Raw genomic sequence first — 24,682 nt, 5'->3', positions numbered from 1 at the left:
AGGTGTGAGTATTTTGGCCTGATTCACCGTGAGAGAAGCATCTACTGATCAGAGTCTCCCATGTATCTCACGAAGTCTCAAAGTGCCTTTGGCTGCCTGAGTCATGTGGGAAATGTTTAGGGTAATGCTTTTCAGATGCGTCAATCATAACCAAGTCCTTGAGGATGTTTGCTGGCGTCCCTCCCCTCTCAGCAATGTACGGGTTCACAGGCTCCGGGAGCTCACGCGAAATGCTGCAGGCCAAATTCTGCCCATCCTCTGTAGGGGCCCAGAGGGTTTCACCAGCACAGCTCTGAGACAAAGCCTCATGCAGTGCCCAGGGATTGAGGTGGGATGCAGCCCCCAGCCTCCTATAGCCCCGTCCCCAGGAGGGGAGCGGGACACCAGCACCTGCCCCCACCCCACCACAGCTGGGTTCAGCACAGAAAGCTGCTGCAGGAGGCAGTGATTGCCACATCCGCCCAACAAGTGCCTTCAGGGGGAGGATGCAGAGAGGGCGATGCAGCCCTGCATGTCACTTTTCCACCTGCCTGCTATTTAGGATGAAAAGATGATCGGGCCCGTAAAATACAATCCACTGCGCGATGACTTGTAAAGCAGTAAAACGGAGACATTGAAAGTCATTCACGCCTCTTTTCATGCCATTGCACAATGAAATCCTACCCACAAACATAAAATTTGTCAGGTTAAGGCCTGAAAGATCTCAGAAACATCTGTAGGAAAGCCAGCTCCCTCTGTAGCCGCAGCAGGTGGATGTGCTGGGGAGGGATCACAGGCGGCCTGGCCGAGCATCCTGTACAGCAGGTGTCGAAAGTGCACAGGCCTTTCCGACACGTGCAGCAGCAGGCCGTGCATTAAAACCCCTCCGTGTCATCTGATAATAAAGCAGAAAGAATATCACAGCCTGCAGTCTGTAAGTTCCCACCCCTGCTCCACTGACAAGAGCTCTGATCACATTGGAAATGCATCAGCCACTTCTGCAAAGCCAGAGGGAGCCTTATTCCTCAGAAGCAGCACTTGAATTGGCATATGAAGAGCTTCAATGCCTTGGCTAGACCAGGGCCAGGAGAGCCCCTTGCCCTTCCCGTAATGGGCACAGAGTCCCCGGGCAGCTCCCGCACAAAGCTCAGCATCCTGCACCCCAGCCGGAGGGAGTCTGTCCAAGAGAGAAATTCCTGAAGTAGGTCTCAACCGTATCAGTAAACCTCAGCAAAGTCGATTTCAGGTCACAGCATCAGCCTACTGACATACAGTGGGAAGAAGCAAGATTTGGGATGGAGCAGCAGTTGCCACACAGGCTGTTCACAGCCCCTTGTCCCTGCAGCATCGCACCCTGGCGTGCAGGGTTGGGGAGCAAAGCATGATCCTCAGTGCAGAGCCTTTTCCGCCACTATATTTGGGATTGCGGTGCTCATTTCTATTTTATCTGTCAATAGGGCTCCTGTTTTACTGGATCCAGCCATAAAAGGTAAGGAATCCCCCACAGGCATGGGTAACACCACTAAATACTGGTCCCCACAGTGGTAAATTGGGTTTAAGAGTTTGGAGCAGAACGGCGAGAGAGGAGCCTCTTTCCTGAACCAAGGAATAATCTAAAGCCCCACTTTCTCCCCTATGTGACTTTTGTCATTATCATCTTTTCTGATTCTTACAAAGCAAACCTAATTAGGAAGCTCTCTCATTAGTCTTCCAGAAAAATTAGCACAGCTTATGCTAATTACTCCTGTAAAATTTAATAAACTCGTTGAAATGGGAATAGTCTAATGAGGTTTTATTTATTGAACTAAGATAACTATAAGGAAAAAGGTTAGGACACCAGGATATCCAGAGTGGTAATAAAACTACAATTTATTCAATTTCTTCACAGGAATTTTATTGCAAACCTTTTAAATTCAAATATGAGTTACAATTTGAATGTTAAATCAATCTAGAATTTAATTTAATAACAGGAAGTGCTCTGTGTTTTCTTTAAGTATGATTACAATACAGCCCTGCTACTGTACTTGTAGGAGGAATTGTGCATTTGTATTGTGACAATAATACCCCTTTTAAAATGAGTTCCTGTTCATCAGAGCTTCATCTGAACACATGTAACTGGATTAGTGATAAAATATACAGGCTATGCTAAGGAGATGATTCAGACACACACAGGTTTCCAAGAAACTTCCTTGAAATGACTGCTCTCTATAAGCATAAGAGATTTATTTTGTTCTCCAGAGAAAATTTAGATCGCTCTATGAGTATAAATTTCTTTAGGTCCCTTTCACTGCTATATCCGCTGATACTATAATGGGGCAAACTATAAAGCAATTTTACAAAGGATAAAGTCATATCCTGTTTCAAACGCAACTACAGATTTTTTTTTTTTAAATCCCACATTTTGATTAAATAAAAATATGCGATTTACTTTTCATATACATCTAGGGTTTGAAAAAGAACACAACACATGTAACTTTGAAGTTGCCAGAGAGCCTCTTCGCCAAGTTAACTAAACCACCACAAAGACTGAGTTCCCTCTATCCCAAGTTTCTCTAGCCTCATCAAAGAGAATTAATCAATCCAGAATAGTATTCCAGCATGTAAGAAGAGGATAGCATTTCCATGTAAGTACATATGTCAAAAATCCCATAGATAGATTTTATTGTAAATTCTATGTTAGGTCAGACTCTGTGGATTCGTAGGATTTGATGCAAGAGCTAGATTAAATCCATAGGCGAGGCTTTATCAGACTGTAAGGCATGTGGGAGTGCTTTAGCCCAAATGGTAAATGAATTCTGTAAGCTCACATGCAAATAAAAATAGCTAAATATGGTTTTGCATATCAATTGACATAATAGTTTAAAATTGTGCACATGCAGAAGTGACAATAGAGTACAACTAAACACATGTGCTGACTTGTGCAGGCGTTTCAGTGTTAGAACAATTTTAACGGACTCATTTTAAGGTAAAAAGGCTCCACATAGATCGCTTCATCCTTTCCAAACCAAAAAGGAGGAAAAAAATGAATAGGATAAATGTCACAAGAAGCATCACTAAAGCCACTAACTGTATAAAGCACATACTTATTTGGCCTAAATTGTTTGAACTAGCCCTGGCCAAGAAAAGGTTTTAAGTACCCTACTGGGACAGATGCGAAGCGGCAACAATAGAAGCCACACTAATGCAATCCAGGTAACACAATCCTGTTTCAAAAACACGGGGAGGGCTAATTACAGTACTGCTGAGTCAAATTTCTTATACCACTGCAACCCACAGGAACAGGTCAAAATCAAATGTTATTCAAACCACAGTCATATCAACCTCCTGTATCAAAGTCACAATTTAAAACCAAGTGAAGAACTTAAAAGCTTAACCCATTCACCAGCCAAATGTGATTTAGTGCAGGTGGTGAGGTAAAGCTTGTAAGATGAGCTTTAAATCATGTTTAGTTGTGTTTTAAATATAATTTTCAGAATTTGAATCTTTTGCATCGATTAATGTAAATACTGATGAATTGATCACTGCTAGGAAGCTAAGTCTGATTTTTCATGTAAGAGTTTCCCTCTGTTTATAAGAAGCATGTAACAGACAGCATCTCTGGCTTTCATAATTTTAAATGATTTGCAACTAGCAGTTTTGCATACTAGATAGTTAAACAAAATATTTCCGTAAACCTGCCATTAGCATCTTAACATCTCACTTTCCAGTACAATGAAAAATTCATGTGAATTTTGTAGCTTTCATGTCGCTCAAAATGCCACTCTAACACCATGTTTATAGTGTTCAAGTCTGCAGCATGCTTATAAAACACATCTCTATACAGATTTCACAGTGGGTTTTTTTTCCCCTGCTTTCCCTGGTGCTACCTAATGCTCACAGAAGATGAAAATATGCCTAGTTAAAATAGGTAGATACATCTGAGATTTAAACATTCTCGGGATTACTGATTATAGCTAATCAAAACATCTGCGATAAGCTTCCAATGTATGCACTTTCTTAACAAATTCAACCCAGAGCTATCAATCTGGCAGCCTGCAGCAGTGCAGTGCCCAGCCAGGCTCTGCCACCCCCCTCCTCCCTGCCTGGCACTCCGCACACCGAACCCCTTCACCTTTTGTCATAAAACCACGCACGCTGGCACGGAAGGCGCTTTGAACCTCACATAGCAAACATTAACTCAGACAATAACACCAGGAGAAGCACACCACTCCATACTCCCGCTCCTGTATGCATAGATAGTTTCCTTTCAGGGTCCCTGTACGCGCAGATTAGCGTAGTGGTATTGCTTTCCCCAGCTGATGACAGACAGATTCAGTACTTCATGGCCATTTAACTCTTATAGAGTAATGCTGCATAATAACCTGGTTATTGCGCACAGCTTCGTACAATGATTTTTGACAATTAAAATGTAAAAATGACTATTTGGTACCATTTTGCATAATTTGCAAGCTCAGAAACTGCACATGGCTCAGAACAACTAAAATAGATGTATTGTGCTACAGTGATTTACTCAGTGATGTCAGATTAGCAATATGGATCTGTTTAAAAACACAATAATTAAGATGGGCAAAAACGAATTAATCAACTGACAATACAGTCAAAATAGTATTCCAACCAAAGAAAATCACAGGAGAAAAACCCCTTAGTTTGCAGATCTATTTTTTTTAACTGTTTTTATGCATAAATAAAAACCTTAAAATGTAGATGGATTGCACCCAACAGAACTACTGTAGCTAAAAGTGATAATGATTCAAACATTTTTCAAATAAAAGTTAAATATTTATAAGCACCCAACCACATTTCATAAATCACAAACTATTATTATTTTATTCCTGAAGCTTCTCTGGCACAGCATGTGAATTGAGCCACAGAAAGTCAGAAAGAAAAATCTCTTCTTTATGCACATGAATCAGTTGCAAGCACTGGAGCCCTCCAACGAGCAGGTCGCTCCGTTAGCCTCCATATGGCCCTTCCATGGCAATCGCAATTGCAAAGCACAACTAATTTGGTATCAAAAACAAAATTTCCTCCATATATACTCCTAATTCTTACCCATTAGCAACACAGGGCAGGTGTTTCATTATAATGAGGAGGAAAAGAAAAAAAAAAAAAAAAGCAAATCGAAGGAAACAATAGCAGTCCTTACCTGTCAATTATCACTGGATCTGATGGAGTCTCATTTCTGTTGCCACAGCTTTTCTTGTCACAACAGCGGCTACAGAGCAAAAGTGAAAGGATTTAGTGCGACCATTACACTGTAAAATCATCATTACGAACATGGTGGGTTCAAATTGCCGGCTAGAGTTACCGCTCCGTCCCTGCCTGGAAATCAGTCAAATGCAGCAGGTCACATATGGGTTAATTACTGTGTTTAACTTCTTGCACAGCTGGTTAACAATGGAAAATATAAAAAGAGAGGGGTTTTGCCCCTTTCACAAATAATAATTCAAGGATAATCCGAAACAGGGAGACCTGTCTATTTGTGGTCTTTTATCAATGGGGTTTAACAGTTGTCCCATATAGATATGCACTCAAAATAAGGTGGCTTTTTCTTCCCTGAACACAGCTTTTACCTTTGCTTACCACTTACATTATGTGGCCGCACAGTTTTCCTACTTTTACACAGAGCTGAAGTCTCAGCTGCCGGGAAACCTCCCCCCGAAATCCAAAAGCACAATTATTCTCCCTTTAAGAAATATTGCTGCTAAGGGGGGAACTAAAATGCAAGCACTACTAGGCTGTTATGTGGGAGTTTGCCCATTTCCCTGGTTTTTGGAGCACACTGGTGTCTGTTTGTGCCAGGAGAGCACCGTTCTGTGGCTGGTCCCTGCAGCAGGTCGGGTGCAAAGCCGGCACGTGAAGCACCAGCTCTGTCTGCCAAAGCCTGGCACCATCACTGGCCTTAAGGCTAGGACTTTGAATGAAGGTGGCTCGGCATTTGCACAGAGATGTTAAATGGCTGGGGACAAGCCTTTGTTGTGAGAACTGGACACCAGCTCCTGGCTTTTGCAGGGTGAGGGCTCTGGGACAGGAACAGAGATGCCGGGCATGGGGACGGCACCCCGTGGTGGCACCAAGTGGTGGAGCATGGGGCCACCCCCTCAGCTCTCCCTGGCCAGACGTGGGTACACTTTGCTGCTCAGCAGAACTCCTGGTGAGCCCCAGCTGTGTGCCACATGCCTTTGGGAAGCACCGTGCTCATTTCAAGCAGTGTCCCAGGGCCTGCACATCGCCGTGTGTCAGCAGCCGGCTTTGTGCACCCCGCAGCAGCCACCCGCTACTTTCCCTCCTGCTCGGGTGGACTATTTTCTTTTTCCCAAAAAGGTGGAGGAACATCAGCGCAGGAAGAAGCCCGCAGAAATGCCATGCTATATAAATAGCCCTGTTGGGAGTATGACAAAGGTTCTCTTGTGTTGCTGAACAATAGAGTGAATAATATACAGTTACCCACCAAGATTAGCAATAAAGCAACTAACCACACTAAAGATAACAAAAAAAAAGGGGGGGGTGAGCTTTTACAAAAACAGACTGTTTAAACATGGTTTCCAAAAGAAGAAAAAAAATTGTTTTCAAAGAGAGGAAAATACATAATTCTTTTCACCGCAAAAAGCTTCAAGGCAACTATTCAGGGCTGAAACTTTTCACAGTTAACACATGTGCGGTATCTTCATTTCGGTGGAAGTTACATTGTTTAGGATTGCCAAAAAAAACTGCTTAATTTTACAGCACAATACCACAATTGATCCACCAAAAAAATGCAAGAACCTTGGCACCCAGAAAGCATTAAAATTTAGGAAGGAATAAAATATGCTGTAGGTAAATAGTCATGTGGACGTTTGGGGGGCTTTTTTGCCTATAAAAGGACTTGTCATTGGAGTGCAGCTAGAATGTGTGGGGTGAGAAAATTTACCCACAAACAAGGCAATAAAAACTGCTAATCATTTTTAAATGATTAAAATGTAATTAGAAACAGAGTTGGCACAAGTTAAGACAATGCAGTTCTTGTGACTGAAGCGAATCAGGGCTAGTCCTGACATTCTCCCAGCAGACTGCAGGGACAGAAATTGCCACACTAACGCAGGCGAGCGAAGGTTCCCAGGCTCCCCGCCGCGCCAGGCGGACCCCCGCGTCCCCCTGCACCTTCCCGGGTGCTGACCCAAAAGGAGACGGGGCCAGGGATGCTGTAGCCCTGAGTGGGACAGAGCCACGAGGTGGCCGCTGGGGACAGTCTGGCCTGGAGAGCAGGGAGGACACGGCGCTGCTCATGGGGTGGCCTCTCCGCTTGGTTTGGGTGCCCCAAGAGGATTCTCCAATAGGCCTGAGCAAAAGGCCTTTTAAAAATAATAAGTCAAGCTAAGGTTTATTAATTTATTAGTAGTAGTAGCCTCCCTGTCACCAGCAGAATTACAGGCTTCATCTACCTTTGTTTTTCCATGCAGAAAATCAAGGCATCGCACAAACCCTGAGTTTTAGATCACTTCTCATGGCATAATCATTCAACTTGCTTTGAAAGCTTTGGATTTTAGTGTTTACTGAACATTTTGAAAAAGTTCTTAAATGTTCAGCACCTTTTCAATCCTTTCCCCAAAGGAATCTTAAAACTCCCAGGAGTTTCTCCATGTCTCCAAGAAGTCCTCCAGCTCCCCACAGGCTCTGAAGGTGCAGTGAGAGGCTCCAACTGCCAGCTCCTGGACTGTCTCTCGGGAATGTCCCTCCCCGGGTGGGACAGGGAGCCAGGGCTCAGGCAACATGTCACTCTGGATCACAATAAAAAACTGCAAAAACTGCTTGGTTTGTTTTTAAAACAAATAGTCCTCAATAGTAACCCAGCGCTCTGGGGACCTGCTGCCCTCCTGCTGCCTTGCTCCGCATCGTCTTCCTCCCTTTCCCTTCCCCACGCTGGAGCATCCCTTTTCCATGCCACCTGGTCCCCACTATGGGCACACAGGAGTTTTCCACCTCACCCTGGCACCCTGCACCCCAAAACCTCCCCATCCCCAAGCCGGCAGAGCAGCCAGGAGCATCGCTGCCCAGAGGAGCCCTGCTTTGTGTATCTGCGCGCTCGGGCTTTCTGCGGGGACAATGAACAATGAGAAATTACGGGGCGATGGCACGTGGCCAGCACAAATGCGACTTTCCGATCATTTAGCTGCCAGGCTCTAACAAGTCGTTAGCGAGTCCGCGTGGGACATCTTGCAGCAGCTCCCGGCGAGGCAGGCTGCAGCCCACAGCCATGCGGCCCCTGCCCCAAATGGGCTCCTCGCTCCCGAGTGCGGAGGTGCGGGAGGTTCTCGACAAAACAGCTGTTAAGATTTTATTTTGCAAAGACAAAAACCATATTTTACTCCGACCTCATTCTCAGAAATCACTGAACCATTTTAGCTGAAACTTTCCAAAGAAAGTCAGCCTCGGGCTGACACCCTGCAAAGGACATTTCAGCCAGAACAGCTTAAGTTTGGCAAAGCTGTAAGCCACTGAAGGTTTCATAATGGAAATTGTTGAGGCAATATTAACTATAGATGTCCCTCCCCATGCTCCTACAATACTAATAAATTCCACCAAGGCTGTGAATTCTCCCCAGCTATTAGCATTTTTGCCAACAGCATAGATTTTATATTTGACAAAATACAATGAAAGCCTTTGAAATAAACAGCCACCTGAAGCAAACCTCAGCCCCGCTTCCCTACCGCAGCCAGGACGCTCCTGTACATTTGAATTCTTTGTCTTATCCGTGCCATAGTTGGAGTATACTATAAATACCCAGCTTTGTCACATAAATGCAAAGTTTTATTGTGCAGTTAGCCTTGATAGAAAGCACTGCTGAAAGTTGTTTAGAAATTAAATATCTAAAACAAGCTATTTTAAAATACAGAGCCCTCACTATTTCATGTCTGAAATGAAGAAATTTCATCTTAGGGAGAGCAAGCTGTCTTTCACACCATATGGCTAATGGTAGTGCATAGCAATTAGCTGGGCTGATTAATGGGGAACAGACTCTAATTTTATGCTTATAATTGAGGCTGCATTTGCACCCCTGGTGCAAATTCAGCACATCCCAACTTCCACTTACAACAGGCAAGAAATCAAGAGAAACAGAATGGTGTGGAGAGAGATTTTTTTTCCCCTTCTAGACCCCTAAAGAGCATCAGATTTGCAATTTAAAAGAGTGTTAGCAGCACAATAGATGACAGATTTGTGCAATAGGGTCAAGCGGCCTGGTAAACAAACAGCACCCTCTTACAAATGTATAGGCAGAAGAGGAAATGGGGAATATCTAATATGAGCTGTGAGAAATTTGAATACATCTCCCCCACCCCGTCAGACACACATTTGCCTACCGTGGTCAGATTTTTTTTTATTTTTTTTTGCTACCCTTCCACCTTATGCTCATGAAACACAAAGCCAGGACTGGCAGTAAACAAATCCAAGGAGAGGAATAAAGCTCCTGATTAAGCGAATTTCGAGAACGAAAAAAGCATAAAGTGCTTTAATAAAGGGAAAGACGGCTCCAAATGACGTAGCACATCTTTCCATGTTCCCAGAACGGAAATAATTTTATCTCAGTCAAACTATATTGACACGGCTGTAAATCTTTGATGTAGCTCTTCTGGTTAAAACTCAGCCTCCTATGTAAAGTTTCCATTTATTTATTACTCTTGATGTTTCTAAAGTATTTGTAATAAAATTAATGCATTACATAGGTGCAGCACAAGGGCTCTGTGAGAGCATCCTGGTGCTGGCAGGGAGGCCCGTGGGGCTGCTGCAGGGAGGGATGGATGCTCCTCTCCTCTCCGCCAGGCACGACCACAATGTAAAGCTGCAAAGGCTCTGCTTCTAAGTTTGGGTGCTCAGCCAGAGTTGCAGGCAGATTAATTCCTACCTTAAAACTTTGTGGTCTAAGAGCCAACAGAGCACATCACCCAAGGCTAAGAGCACATTCAGGCCCCAACGCCGCAGGCACTTGTGCTTAATTTCACCCACTGTTTCACTGGGCTTCTTACAGGAGAAAAGCAAAGCATGCACTTCAGCCTTATCAGGTCAGGGGCCTCCTTTAATATTTCCATGAATTGTTCCTAGCTAGGTATCTAGTGCGAAAGTGGTGCTAATTGGGCCAATGAATTTTAGGGCAATTATGGGTTGTCAGCGTGACTGGGTTTCCATTTGGAAAGGGAGAACTGGCTGGGAGTCCTCAGCAAAGCAACGCCCCCACTCCCAGCAGCGGCAGCAGCTCCAGCACCTCTTGGAGGTCCCCATCTGCTCTCGGGTGGCTCTCAACGGGCTCTCTGGTTTCCCAGAAAAAGCCAAACCTGCTGAACGAAGCAGCTTGGAAAAATAGGATATGGAAACTAAAATCCCTCAAGTCCTGCAAGTTGTGGTGTTGCGTAGGGTTTCACTCAGGCTGGCAAAGCAAGGAGAGCAGCTCCCTCCTCTCTGCCAGCATTGCAGAGAGCTGCCCTCAAGCTGGGTTTTATCAGAGAGCTGTTGGGAAGGACCAAACATGCAGATCCCTAAGAATGAAGAAACATAACTAAAAAAAAAAATAATAATAAAAAAATCAACCAGCAGAGAAGTTTCCATCTGAATATTTTGTCTAAGACTCTCCCCCACCAGGAAACTCTCATCCAAGTTTATTCTCTTAGAAGTGGGTACCAGTTTTTACCCTCAAGTTACTCCTTTTTAGTAAATGTGTTTTGTAAAAGTTACAACGCATGCAATGGCATTTTTACAGTCTTAAAACAACTGATTGTAACAATGAGCTTATGCAAGAACCCCTCGTCTTCCACCAGGGAATTATTTTCTGCCATCGAATAACATGTAACAAATGAGTTTTTCAGACATGCAAAAACACCCACTAACTTTAATGAGACTGCAAGGTCAAGCTCTCCTAGGTGTCAGAGGGGTCTTTGAGAAGATGCTGCCTTCCCTGCAGCGGGAAGGAAGCAAAAGAGGCTTCACCTACTGCTACCAGCCAGAAAGAAGAAGGAAGTAGCTGCCTGCGGCAGAAGTGCTGCACCCGGGGGAGACGATATTTGACTGTCCTGAATTTAAGCAACCAGCCCCAGGCGGGAACGTTCAGGGGAACAGAGCACAGGGCAGGGCCAGATATGCCTGGGGAAGTTTGATGAAAAGCAAAAAACAGCCAGTGCTGGGCTGGGGGAGCATCGCCTGCTTGGCTCAGGCTGCATGGGCACTGGGTGAGCAGCTGGAGGGGCAGCCCAGCCTCAGCCAACAGCCCAAAAGCCTCCCAGCTGCCCGTCCTCCTGCACATCCACAGGCAAACAAAACTGACTGCTTTGTCATTTTACTGGGGACATATTTTGGGGAATATTGTGGGGGGACAGGCAAAGGCTACAACTGACTCTTAATTTTGGTGAGGAGACTTTTCGTGGGCTACGGCGTCTAAATGCAAACCAGTAGCATGCTGTTAAGGAAAACTCTTTATAAATTGAAAACTGCTGTGACGACTGAGACCTTGCTGCTAATTACACACACCGAACTGTGTTATTTTGGGATTGTTTAATGCAAGAAAGATAAATTTAAGTCCTAAAATAGCTGCAGGTTCAACCTAGATTTTGAGAGACAGATTCATCTTCTCATCACTAATTAGCTGGAAGCAGGGTAGCTCTTACCTGCACATTATTTCATGCGTGAGCAGAACTCGGCACATTTCTGGGTTCTTGTCTTGGCCTTCATACACTATCGCCTAGAAACAAAACACATTTTTAGCTATGCATCAAGTGGAGTTTGGAGAAAACAAAAAAGGCATCGCAGTAACTGAGCGCGCAGCCGGCGTTGCAAGCTAAGTCGCGGGGTAGGGAGACGGCGTCACCGCTGAACCTGCTTAAGATTTGTGGTTGGAAAACAACACAAGCTGAGTACAGCTAAATTCCCTCCTCGCCGCTGCACATCTCTCAAGCTGTGTGTAGGATGGGTTTTTTTAGTAGTCAAGACAACCACAATTTTCTTTTCAATTCAGAATAAAATATAAACCTAATAGCATTAAAAGAAAGAGAAGAAAAAAAAAAAAAAAGAAAAAAGGAAAAAAAAAAAAAAGAAACAACAGCAAGGCTTGGCATACTTTGGGTCCTATTCATTTAAAAAAAAAAAAAAAAAAAAAGGACAGAAAGAGAGAGCTCATGCATTTTTAATTCCAAAAGCTGCACACTGCGCAGCCCAGGCGCTTTCCTGGTAGCTCCTGGAAGTGTTTGGGCCTGATTCTGCCCCCGAAGCTCGCGATCCGGAGAGCAGCTCTGGAGCTGCAGGAATATAAATAAGGGAGAGGCAGGCCCTGCCAGAGGATACCAAAACAAACAGAGGATAAACCAGCCTGGGAAATTTGACTCTGAGATAGCACGGGGAGAACTCTTTGAGTTAAAACTGTGGAAAGACGGGGCATTCGCCTTTCAAGAAGAGTCAATTTTTGCAGCCCTCCCACCAGCAGGACCGGGAGCGATGGCGAGGGATCGGCGTCACATACCAGCAGAGTTACCACTCGCTCTAGAGAGTTTCCATCGGATCCGGACAGAGTTTTGCTTTCTGCCCGCACACACACACAGCCCTGGCTTGTAACTGCTGATTCACCCCCTAAATACCAGCAGCTGGGCAGTATCTGCTCTGGGTTGTCCCATTGCCCCCAGCAGCAAATCAAGACAGAAAAGAAATTGCCTTTGCAACGACAACTTTTGACGGCACTGAGGTTCCTGAATCGTTCAGGGTGCCAGTGCACAGCCGGGATCAGATCAACAAGCCTGCTTCCCAGCATCAGCTCTGCCCTCAACACGTGGTGGGACCCTGCCAGCCTCTAAAATACAGACTTAGGAATAAATCAGGAAAACAAACCCGCAGGTAAAATGACATCTGATATAGGTATCCCTAAAGCTAACATTAAATTAGTTTTTGAAAGTTAAAAAAAAAAAATAATAGGTTATATGGAGGAAATATATTTTATGGAATGAGACCGTTCTGATAAGGAAGTGTGGAAAATACCTTGTTTTTTTCTCATTAGTATCTTGATACTTGATGGAGTGAGATCATGTGAACTGCTTTCCCAGTCCTTGCAAATATAACCCGTTAAAGGTAAGAGGTGTCATACCTACAACGGAGGCAGGACTCCCAGGACACACAAATCTGAAGAGTCATGAGCCGATTTTTTAACATCATTATATTAGTAGTACTCAATCTTAATATTATGCATTATAAAATGATTTAGCAATTCTATAAACAATATCAGGAATGGCTCTGTGTTGTCTCTGCTAATTTAAATCATTCCCTTTCAGTTTTGCTGCGTGCATTTCCCCACAACCTGGAAGCCAGTATAATTTTGCTGCTGAGGAGAAAGAACAGAGACCTCCAGTGCCATTGCACCAGGTACAGAGCATCGCCAGCTTCTGCCCCTCAGTCCCACCAGAGAGGGACACAGGCTGTGAGCCCAGCACATGCAGGAGACACAAACGTGGCTGTGGGATACATGCAAAGCCCTCACAGCACAGCCACCAGCAAAGCCCTGACCCAGGCTGGGACCTCTCTTCCCTGGCAGCTGCTGGATGCAGTACATAGGGATGCTTTCCCAGTGGTGGCACAGGTGCCACAGCTGGTTTGGAAGTTGCCCGTACAGATGTGCATGGGGGTGTACGTCAGGAGCTGGGACAAATTCAGAAGATCCTCATTCCCGTGCCTTAAAGGAAAAGACGGGATGAAGATTCTAGCCAAAACCAGGGAACCAAAGGAACCAGCTGACAACAGCGGGATCAGCAGGGACGCTGCAAAGACTCCAGAAAACCCCAGAACAGGTTGTACCTGGCAGTGGGACCGGCCAGGTACAGGCAAAGCTCAGGGCTCTTGTTGGACCTAATCAGCAAATAATCAAAAAATAATCTGCTTCTGAGAGCGCAGCGCAGATCTGCTCCTGAGGCCGTCAGTGGAGACAAACACCTCCGGTCCCCCCTCACCTGGCACAGCATGACATGGTGCCCGAGAGAGGACTGCTGGGCTTGGCTCCCCCTTCTTAGACTTTCAAACCTTAAAATAAATTTGCCCAGCCTGGGTTACCTTGTTGCCAGTGAATTCAAGGCAGCAGTAGAAATGACCAAGCAGAACACAAAACCTTTCTTTTCTCCCCTCCTCTCTCTCTTCCCCTTCTCTTCCTGCTGCTATGCTTACTTAACCTCCAGGTACCCGCTTAAATAACTCAACTAAATAGCAATAATGAACGGACAGAGTCAACACTGTGGTACATAATCACCTTGTCTGTTGTGTTTAACGTCAGTGATCCCTTCTTTGCGTGCATGACATTCTTCAGCCTTCGTCTACGTTAAGGATTTGCTTTTCACTTTGTTTGCATTTGACTACTAATATTGCACTGATGCACACCGCGGTTTCTCACTGTTAAGTGCAGGTCCTTCCATACAGCCTATTCCACCAGGAATTTCTAGGGAGTTTTAGGAAGCAGGAGGAATTGCCCAGTTCACTTCTCATCCCCAACTCCCATTCCTATTTCCTAATATACTTGTGCAAACGGGTGTGCAAAGCACCAGCTGTTTACTCCCATGAGTGACTCCCTGAGAGCGTTACAGACCCTCTACCGCCTTTCAAACGGTGCTGCTCTAAAACACCAATTCTACAATTAGTTGCAAAAGGGAAACAGGAACTGCTAAAGTTTCACATCTTTATAGCTGCCAGAAGTATTTTTACAGGAAGGGTCTACGATGTTACCGTTGTGAAAATATTTAACTTTAAGATTTGAAAAGAGACTCTTTTAACAAAGCCATCTGATTTATTTTTTTAATTTTTTTTAATTAACGTTCAGGCTTTGACACAGGCTGACTGTGGCAGGAGTCCCCGCCGCACGAACATCATCACAATTTTGTCAAATAGAGATCACATTAATAAGAGATAAAGTGAAAGTTACAGTGTATAAACTTAGACCACAGCAGAGCTAAAAATAAGCCTTCAAATACACATCAGAGTTGCACAACAAAACACCAGCAAAGGAAATGAAAATTATAGACTTTGTTTTTCCTTTTTGTTTACTTCTTGTAGTTTTGACTCGGTGCATCCCATAAGCATTTTGAAATAGATTTTATTCTCCTGAACTTAAATATTTCCCCGCAAAACTCAGCTTACATTTGTAAACCATTACTCACATAAGTAACCTTTCTACAAGAAGCCTCAGTGAGTAACAATCACTCATGCACAAATGAATTTCAAAATCAGGCCCCAAAAAACTAATGTCGAAATATAAGACTCCTCGCTTCCATTTAAATAAAGCTGCATAAAAAAGTTAAATCAAATGCAATTCACTACTTGCCAACACATAAAAATTACTAAATTGAGCACATCCCAGTCATTTCTAGACAAGTGCATCCAACAATTTGAAAAAGTTTTCAGTGAGAGTTCATAAAAAATAAAATAAAGGGGAGGGAGGTAATATAAAAGCCAAGACTACAGTTCTCATTTAAACCAGTTTTTCACGAGTAAAGACGGCAGAATAAAGCAGTAAAATAGTTGACAAGTAAGTTGGAAAGATTTAAAGGCAGATTCCATCCTTAGCTATTCCTGAATAAATCCAGATTTATGCTGGTACAACTGCGGGCAGAATCGCCTCGTAGCATCAAGTTGCCAGTCAGGCAATCCTGCTCTCTGAGCTGGATGAGAAACAAGCTTGAAGGACTGAGCTCATGGCCATTATAGTATTCAGTTATGTCACAGCCTTGATTTTAAAAGAGGGACAGAATGAGAGAAATCACCACCGTGCATCTAAATCCACTCGCTTTCAAATTCCTCATCTGTTTCGCAAAACAAACTATCTCCTTTACTGAAATAAAGGAGGAAAAAAAAACTCATTAGAATGAGGGTCTTTTCAAAACAGAACTAAAATGATTTGCAGTGACGTATACAGACATACACACAGAGAGAAAATAAAATCCTGGCCCCACCGAATTCAATAGGAGTTTTGCAATTGACTTCAGATGGGCCAGGATTTCACCCAGCGAGGATTAGGCTTGTATCCGCTATATATCTACACAGAGAACGCTGCAAATTCAGTGCATTGCATTTATTTCGCTTCGAGTGCTTAACCCCTAATTACCCAAGTTTTTCACTCCTCGCCCAGGCAGAATTTCTACCCTTCCCAGTCCGGTTTATGCCAGACAAGCAGCACAGCACTGGGTCCCCAGGAGAGGACGTTTAGTTCGTGCTGCGTCTCAGCGCACAATTCAGTAGCATCTAATTATTTTATCCAGTCTCCCCCTGCCTTTGATACACAGCTTGCTTATCGACGTATTCACACAAATTAAATAAATTTATCTCTCCTAATATGTTCATTTTTAATGGTTTTCAAACATTCACATGGAAACAGCTCTAGCGTAAATATCCCAGAACAAATGGCTGTATATTATACAGGAGGGAGCAGTTGGGCTGCCAGACTGGGAATGCACCAGGCCATCTGGCTCAGGCAGTCTCTCCAAAATCCTCAGCTTTGTTTTCACCCTCAGACTCCAAACAACACATTTTCCACTGTGATGAGTTTACATTTTCCCAAACACAGGTCCTGATCATGCATGCAAATTCCAAACTTCTCCGTTCCTCTCTGTACAAGAAAATTAAAATCACCTGCGCTTCTGACATCTCACCAAAGGAACAAGAAAGCTGCTAAAATCTGGCGCAATGTAAACTTTCCCCGTCACAGGGGTTAGGTTTTGTTTTATGTTTGTGTGAAATTTCTCTGAGTCTGCTGAGGCTCCTCTGAACTTATTGATAACATTTTTTTCCCATGCGTGTAGCTGCCAGAGAAGGGCCAGGCTATGCACAGAATAGAGAGCTGATCAAATATCTGCATACATCAGAGAATATCATAGAGAAAGCAACAGAAAAACCATTTGCATCCAGAGTTACAGTACTGAAAAAAAGCAAAACGTAAACAGAGCTCAAGTCTGAAGGAAGGATTTTTCACTCATGAGGGTTCTCAACAATAGACAATAGCTATCTTGCAAAACTTATGATTTTTAAGATGCCTGAGCTATATTACCATCCGTTATATCTTATGAATGAGAAAGGCTGAAGGAAAAATGGGTGGGGAACAAGTATTTCAGATTTATTTCCTCCATCTTTCCTAATAGTGAAATATCTCAACTTTATGAAAATACAGCTGAAGAAGTGGAAGGCATCTCTTCTCTGTAAATACATTAAAATCCTCAGACTTGCCTAAAAATTCTGCTTTTATTTGAGCAGACATATTTCACATTTTGCAGACAATTTCAAAATGCATCACCGTTAACGCCAGACCTACTGCAGTAGAAGCTGCCGGTTTACAGATAGCAACAGCTATAAAGTTTGGGATCCTACGGGGTTTTGAACACATTAGGAATATGAACCCGACATAAAATGAGGTGCCAAGATAACATAAAAGAAAATTTAATTAAGACAGCATTGACGCTGAGTGTTGTTACCCTAACTGAAAAGAACTTCCCCCAACATAAACGATTTATGCGCAGTATTTACAATTTTAAAATAACGGGCACGCATTTTAGAGTCGGAGCAAGACTCCTCAAAGGCAGGCAATTACCATCGTACCCAGCACTTCTCCGGGGCCACCACCAAAGGCCAAGCCCATTACCCTGGGTATAACTGGAAACGATGTATTTTGAGCCCAAACCTGACTGAGTTTCCCATTCAGAAGTCCCACAGCCCAGACCACCAAGGAGCGCGCGTGCAACAAAAGCTCGTGTTTTGAGCGAGCGCATGCATAGTTAATACATACACCCTAGACCTGCCCTGGGATGTAGTCGGTGACAAAATTTGTGGTTAGTTCAGTAACGCCACTACCCAGCCCTGCTTCCCATAGTGCATCGCAGCCGGGAGAAAACGTACACACGTAACAGCACACGGCCCTCCCCGTGCTACACCTATGGCAAGGCTCGTGGACTAGTTTCATAGTCAGGCATAGTCACACAAACAATGATAAACCCTGACTTATTCAGATCAAGAAACACAGAACAAGGAATATCTGCTATTTATTACACACACAGCATTCACAGCATTCAGCACATGAAGCCCTGTCCGTCTACCTGCTGATATAATGCATGTTGCTTAATGGGACATTTAAGTTAAATCTACAAGTGGTCCAACATACAGAAAGCTTGGTCTGATTTGCAGAATAAATTTTATTTTATCTTACCTAACTTAATAATCCACAGCTGTGCAAAACTTTGTAATTTATAATTGTGAGACAAAGAGAATATAGTTAAATCTTATTTGTCCACACATATATATATGTATGGACATATATATATATATGCATACTATAAGGAAAGAGCCACAGATACTTTCCTGTACGATCTAGGGAACCTAACTCATTCAAGCTTTGCTTCTGTGGGATTTTTAATTTGCCACCAGAAACCTCAGAGTAGCTGTAATTTCAGTCTGGGAATTCACAATTATTGAGTGTGTGAACATGCGTGTGTGAGTATGGAGAAGCTACTTGCCAGCTGAAACATGTATGCTTCTGCAACAGTTTCATTTAAAAGTAATCATTTCATTATCCAATTTGTTCTGAGCGTCATGCACTAAAATACTACACCTTCAAGTAGGCTGACAATATATATTTAACTTTCATTAAAAATTAAAGAATTTTCAGACAGTCTTTGCAATATTTAATTACAGTTTGATGATTTGAAAGTTACTTGAGATTCTTCTATATAATTCACTGTCGTAAAATATAAATGATACATTCAACGTTTGGGTGAGCTTCTGTCATGTGTTGTACTTCGCTTCCTAATAAGCATTCACTAACCGAAGCGATCAGCACTCTGAAATAATTTCACTTTTAAAAAATAAAGAATTTAGAAAAAATAAAGAAAGGAGACAGGAGGGGATTTTAGCCTCTGGCTCCTCAGAAATATGGACTGGCACATGTCACAGTTTTGACATGACAATGCCCTATTTTTCACAAGCAATTATAGACATGCCTAAAGAAATTATATTCACAAAACTAATATGTAAGCAAACATGTTTGTTTAAAACATCCCTTCGCTCCCTGCTTTCTAATACAAGTTCAGAGAGCTTTTGTTTTCAGATCCTCGCTTCTCAACTCCCTTACACTTTACCCAAAATCTGTAATTTGTACTAACTTTGTTTTTGTAAGACTTCCTGAAATCAGACAGATTTTTTTTCATTGTGAATGCGCTTTAAAGCTACATGGTATGTTTTACAAATAAACTGTATCTCGGGGTTTCTTTTCCCCTTTCTCTCCAAAGACCCTCTGATGACTTGATAATAATGAGAGACCAAGAGGTCAAACAGTGCCTTAGGATGAACTCTTCATATGCAAGATGCCTTTGTTAAGAAAATTATTTTGAATCCATTGCTCTACATGAGTTCAGGGATCTGTTTTCAACAGGATTATGAACAGAGGCTTTTGCATTTCCGTAATGATAGGAAAGCTATTTAAAGATAATATTTATTGATGGTCTCTCTCATACGGTCTGCAGTGAAAGACCCAAGCTCCAAAAGAACTAAAGAGAGTTCACATATTAGAAAGATTTTGTTTCTTTTAAGACAAACTAACCTATCCGTGCCTGAAAAACAAGGAACGGCAGCAAACACTTTCCAAGGCTTGCTGTGGAAAAGGGTTTATTGCTGCTGTTTTAATTCCTACAGAGAATGGGCTCTGTTTGGAAGTGTATGGTTTAACAGAGTTCAGATGCATAGTGGATTGTCCAGTAAAATTCACCCAAGTCCCCCCCCCCCTCCTTTTTTTCCCCTCTCTGTTGAAAGACGGTCTTCAATAGCAGGAAAAGATGTTTTGGGACCATCAAAGAGAGTTTTCTAAAACAAACTTAGCCCTTGGAGCTTTATGTTTTGCTGTAGAAAAAGAAACCCAAGTAGAAGCCAGGAGTTTTTTTCCCCTGCAGACAACTGAGTTTGAAAATACAGTGATTTACTTTCTATCAGTGAAAAAAGAAAAAAAAAGAAAAAAAAAAAAAGAGAGAGAGAGAGGAAAAAAAGAAAAGAAAGGGAAAAAAAAAAAAGAAGAAGAAGAAGAAGAAAAAAGCGTATTGTTTTCCTTTTCTTAGATTAAATAAAATTTAAGATTTTTTTTTTGACTAGCAAAACAGATTTAGGAAAACAACACATCTTGAAGATAAAAGGGTTTAAAAACGTCCCCACTATTTAAAAGAAATGCATTACAAGGCAAAAAGATTCTGACAGGAGCAGAAGAGAAAGCTAGAGCAACGTTTTTTTAAAAAAGAAGGGAGAATCGATTTGTTCAGACAGTCTCTTTGCAAAAACCCTGCTTTCATACCGAAGTGTGTTTTTTTTTTTTTTTTTTACAGGTAGACGCGCACGTTATTACTCTGTTTGGAAAGCTAAAGAGCAAGCTCCAAATTCGGGTTAATCCATTTACAAGCTCTGCTGCCCTACAGCCCTCCTCGAAGCCGCCCAAGGCGCTCGCCGCTCCCCGCGCAGCTTTTCGGGGGGCCCTTCCGACATGCAAATCCGCCCCGATCTCATCGCTCCTCCTTTACACCCAGCGCAACTGAAGCAAAGACAAATCCGAGCCCCGGCGCCCGAGCAGCGGCTTGTGCTCCCTGCGCTTGGTGGGCTGGGAAGAGGGGAGGGGGGGCCGGGAGGTTAATTCTGACAATTAAGCGGCTAAACAGCCCCCGGCTCGGGCCGGCTGGAGAGCCGCCAGGGTTGGTTTTTGTGTTTTTTTTTTTTTTTTGCGGAGCTTCCCCCGCAGCCCGGCTCCGGGCTGCTCCCCGCGGGGACCCTCCTCGCCTGCCCCGCAGCCCAGCCGTCGGGGTCGGGCCCCCCCCAGCCCGGCCCTAAAACCCCCGGCGCTGCTCGAGTGCGGAGCGGGGAGCTCGGGCAGCCCCTTTACAACCCAAGAGGGAACCGTTCCGCACCGCTCAGCACCGGGGGAGGGTTTTTCGCCTCCTCGGGCCGCCCCGCCGAGCCCCGCCGGCCGCCCCCGCAGCACCCACCTGCTTGGTCATGGAGTCGATGAGGCGAACGTAGAAATCCTGCTCCGTCCTGATCCCTGAAACAAGGCAGAGGAGTGAGGAGCGGGGCCGGCCGGCGGTGGTGGGACCACGCTTGGGCTCGCCCGAGGGCTCGGAGCCGTCGGGGGTCCCGGCCTGAGCCCCCCGCCCCAGCCGGGCACCGAGAGCGGGGATGCGCGGAGCGGAGGGGGCCGGGACGGCGGTTCCCCGGGTCCCCGTCGGGTTTTGCAGCCCGGGTTCCCCGAGGTGGCGGTGTCGGGGCTGCCCCCGGGGGCTCCCAGCCCTTACCGTTGCTGTAGAGCAGCTGCAGGCGGTAGTGGATCCCGTTGTTGGTCTTTTCGCTGTTGGCTTCCTGAATTCGAAGAAGACAAGGGAGATGGGGAAAGGGGGGGAGAGAAATGATAAATACATCGCAGGAAGCTTCTCCAGCGCTTGGGTGCCGGGCGGCCCTAGGGCTGGAAGAGGCAGCTCTCGACAACTTCCCCTGCCCCGGGCATACGGGGGGATAAGGGAGACCCCCCCAGCTGCCCTCTGGGCCGAGGGGAGATCGAGGCGGCCGGGAGGCGGCGGAGGCTCCCGGGACGAGCCGGTGCCGAGGCCCCGGGGGAACAGAGCGGGGAGGGCCCGGGAAAGGTGGCCGGGTCCCCGCGGGGCCCCGGGTTACTCACCTTCTCCTTCTCCACGAAGCCCACGAAGGCGGTGCGCTCGATCTCCACGGGCTGCCCCTGCCGGTCGTACAGAGCCAGGACGAAGTGGAAAAAGTTGGATTTCCTCAGGTTGGAAGGAGGCTGCTTCTCGAAGTGAGCCCGGGCCAGACCCACTCCGCTGGGACCACAAAGAGCCGGGTTAGCGGCAGCCCCGACGGCGCGGCCTCACGCCCCCCCGGCCCGCTCCCGGCCCCGTGCCTTCCCCCGCAGGGACCCTGTGGGACCCCGATGGGTTCCCCGGGGACCGAGCATCCCTCCCTGACCCCTCCTCAGGGCTCTTCCCTCCGGGCCGGGGCAAAGTGGTGCTCCAGAGCGGCCACGTCGGAGCCCCGCGGGGCCGGGAGCGCGGCACGACCCCGACCCCATCCCGCCCTGCGGGCAGCCCGGAGCCCCGAGCATCCCCCCCGGCACCCCCAGCCGGCACCCACCAACCCTCCCCGGGGGCCGTGGCGGCTCGCAGCCGGCCCTGCATGGCGGGGAGCGCTCAGCCCCTGCGGCGCGTTGCCCCGCGGAGCGGCATGCTCCTGCCACTTCTCAAAGTCGGCTCGAAGCTGTCACCGGAGCGCCCATGTGCCTTATCTTTCAGTTTCAGTCCTGCTGAGCCTTTCCTCCCCTCGCCGGAGTGGTGGGTAAACACCGCGAGGGCAGCCGAGGAGACAACTTGAAATATTTCAGGGTTGTCCCTGCACAACTTTCCCTTCCTTAGAGGGCTCCAAAGGGAGGGGTGCGGGGCGAGGTGGGAGACACCGGGAGATGTCAACACCAAACTTCTGGGCTGCTGCCGGCTCCAGGGCTCAGGCTGCGGTTCCGGCATCGGTTTTTATTTTTCCCGGGGAAGAGGATGGGGAGAAGGAGAAACGAGAGAGAAGGCGAGGCTGGGTGCAGCTCTGCCAAATCCACCTCCCGGTTGAAAGGATTTCTTTTTTAGAAATCTAAGATAAGTGGCAGTGGTTTTACAAAGAGGCTTCGAATTTAATTTCTCCTCGAGAAAGCTTCGCAAAACTCCCCGCTTATCGGGGGAGAAGGAGGGAAGCTGCTGATGCTGACGAGGATAAGAAAGAGAAGTAAAGAAATATATTTTGGAGACATCCGTGCACAACTCGGGGCTTATCGGAGGAGGAAAGTGTCATTTGGAGATCTTAAGACTAAATCGGCAGCAAACATAGTTTTGAAAACTCCTTCCTCCGCGCGAACACAAGAGGCTCGAGAGATTAAAACCTATCTATCCCTACCTAGCAGGACTCGCCGCTTCCTTTATTGTTACGATGCTGATTTTTTTTGTTTTTTAATAAAAAAAGTCCTTCCTACGGGACGAGAGGGAGAAATATTTAACTGGCCGCATCTACGCGCGACTCCCTGCTGGCAGCAGAGCTCCGGAGCCGGCTTTTTGGTGGTGCTGGGGGGGGGGAAAGGCGATGCCCGGGGGAAGCAGCGCTGCAGGAGCCCCGGGGTGCGGAGCGGGGCACGGGCGCGGAGCCTGCCTACCTCTGAGCGGCCGTGCTGGCGTCCAGGACGCCGGCTCCCTGCATCCACGTCCGCACCGCGTTCATCCCCGCGCCGAGGGGCTCTTCCTTCATGCTGCTCCCACTCCGCTGGATGCTTTCCTGAATCCCAAACATGAATCAGAAACAAGAGCGCAAATCTTCCTTCTTTACTCGAAAAAAAAATAATAATATATATATATATAGTGATGAAATCGCCAGGCGGACTGTTATGTGTGTTTTTGTTTCTCTCTCTCTTTCTCTCTCTGCAGCTGATCTCGGGAATCAAAGCAAGTCAGAGAAAGCAAACACAGGCACGCACATTAAAAAAAAAAAAAAAAAATCCAGAGGCAATCAGAGCCCGGTTTTGTTGCTGCTGTTTGCTGCGTGTGCAGTTTGTTTGGGTGCTTGGAGGGGCTTGCGGGGTGCTGGGGGCTGGCTGCAGCGCTCACAAGCCGGAGGAGTACTTGAAGTCCCTTTTGTATGAAGACACCCCTCGGATGGCAGCAGGAAAAAAAAAAAAAAAAAAAAGAAAGAAAAAAAAATCTCGGCTGGCAGTTTAAGAAACAATAGGACGGACGGGAGCTGCGGCAGGCTCTGCTACATCAAGTGTCATTTTCCAGTGACAAGAGAGGCAAGTTTCCCCCCCCTCTCTCTCCCTCTCCTTTCCCCCTCTCTCTTTTCTTTCTTTCTTTTCTCCCTCTTTTCTTCTCTTCTCTCCCAGCCGAAGCGCTCTCTCCTCCCTCCTTCAGCAGCGCAGGAAGCGACTTGGCGGAGCCGGGCGCACGCCGGGAAGGGAGCGAGAGGGGCGCACCCGCGGCGGCACGGACGGACGGACGGACGGACAGACGGACGGAGGGAGACCCTGGGGCTCCCGCTGCCCGCGCCCCCTCCCTCCCTCTCCCGCAGCGCCGGCCCGGACCCGCCGCCTCTCCCTATGGGAGCCACTTTGACTGGCCCCGCCGCCCGACACGAGCCCCGCAGCCCCGGCGCCCGGGGGGCGGGGCCTGGGGGAGGCACGCCCCCTCCTCATTTGCATCGCGTCACCTCTCCCCCTCCCTCTTTTCCCTTTCAACCAATGGCCGCCCGCGCGGTGCAGCCGCGGGGGCGAGGACACGCCCCCCTTCATTAGCATAGCCCCGCCCCTCCCGCCCAGCCCGCACGGCCCGGGGGAAAGTTGCCCCGCGCCCCCCCCCCCCCCCACCCGGAGGGGGGTAATTAACAGAGACGCGATCGCGCCTTTGTTCAACGAGGAGGCGGTGGCGCTGCCGGCCGGCCCCCCCCACCCCACTGCCGGGTACCGGTGCTGGGACACCCGGGAGAGGGTCGGGGACGTACAGGAGGGACACAGCCCCCCCCCCATTGCTCCCCACCCTGGGACCCCCCGCCCAAAGCCGGTGGTGTCCGAGCGAGGCACGGAGCGGCCCCTCCGGAGCATCCCCGTCCCCTGTCCCGGCACCTTCCCCAGCTGCAAACTGCCCCCCCCACCCCCGCACATCCCTTTCTCATCCCT

General features: G+C 46.5%; 1 protein-coding gene across 9 annotated transcripts in view; it reads right to left on the bottom strand.

Moving 5' to 3' along the window:
* The window catches only part of EBF1 (EBF transcription factor 1), a 270,929-nt gene extending 246,777 nt beyond the window's left edge, over positions 1–24,152 (bottom strand). For 8 of the 9 annotated variants that reach the window (XM_082771706.1, XM_082771710.1, XM_082771707.1 and 5 more), the window contains exons 1-6: positions 23,174–24,152; positions 21,650–21,806; positions 21,270–21,333; positions 20,964–21,019; positions 11,610–11,683; positions 5,126–5,194 (exon numbers count right to left, since the gene is read on the bottom strand). In XM_082771706.1, coding sequence (XP_082627832.1) covers positions 5,126–5,194; positions 11,610–11,683; positions 20,964–21,019; positions 21,270–21,333; positions 21,650–21,806; positions 23,174–23,307 — 554 coding nt within the window. In that variant the 5' untranslated portion in view covers positions 23,308–24,152. Of the gene's footprint in view, positions 1–5,125; positions 5,195–11,609; positions 11,684–20,963; positions 21,020–21,269; positions 21,334–21,649; positions 21,807–22,116; positions 22,444–23,173 lie in introns of those variants that run through there. The other variant, XM_082771711.1, reaches the window with a different exon arrangement.
* Positions 24,153–24,682: the final 530 nt, after the last annotated feature.

This window comes from Aythya marila, assembly GCF_965140915.1.
Source record: "Aythya marila genome assembly, chromosome: 14".
Taxonomy (NCBI): Eukaryota; Metazoa; Chordata; class Aves; order Anseriformes; family Anatidae; genus Aythya; species Aythya marila.
Note: the sequence above shows the minus strand (reverse complement) of the source record. Positions and strands in the feature narration are given on the sequence as shown.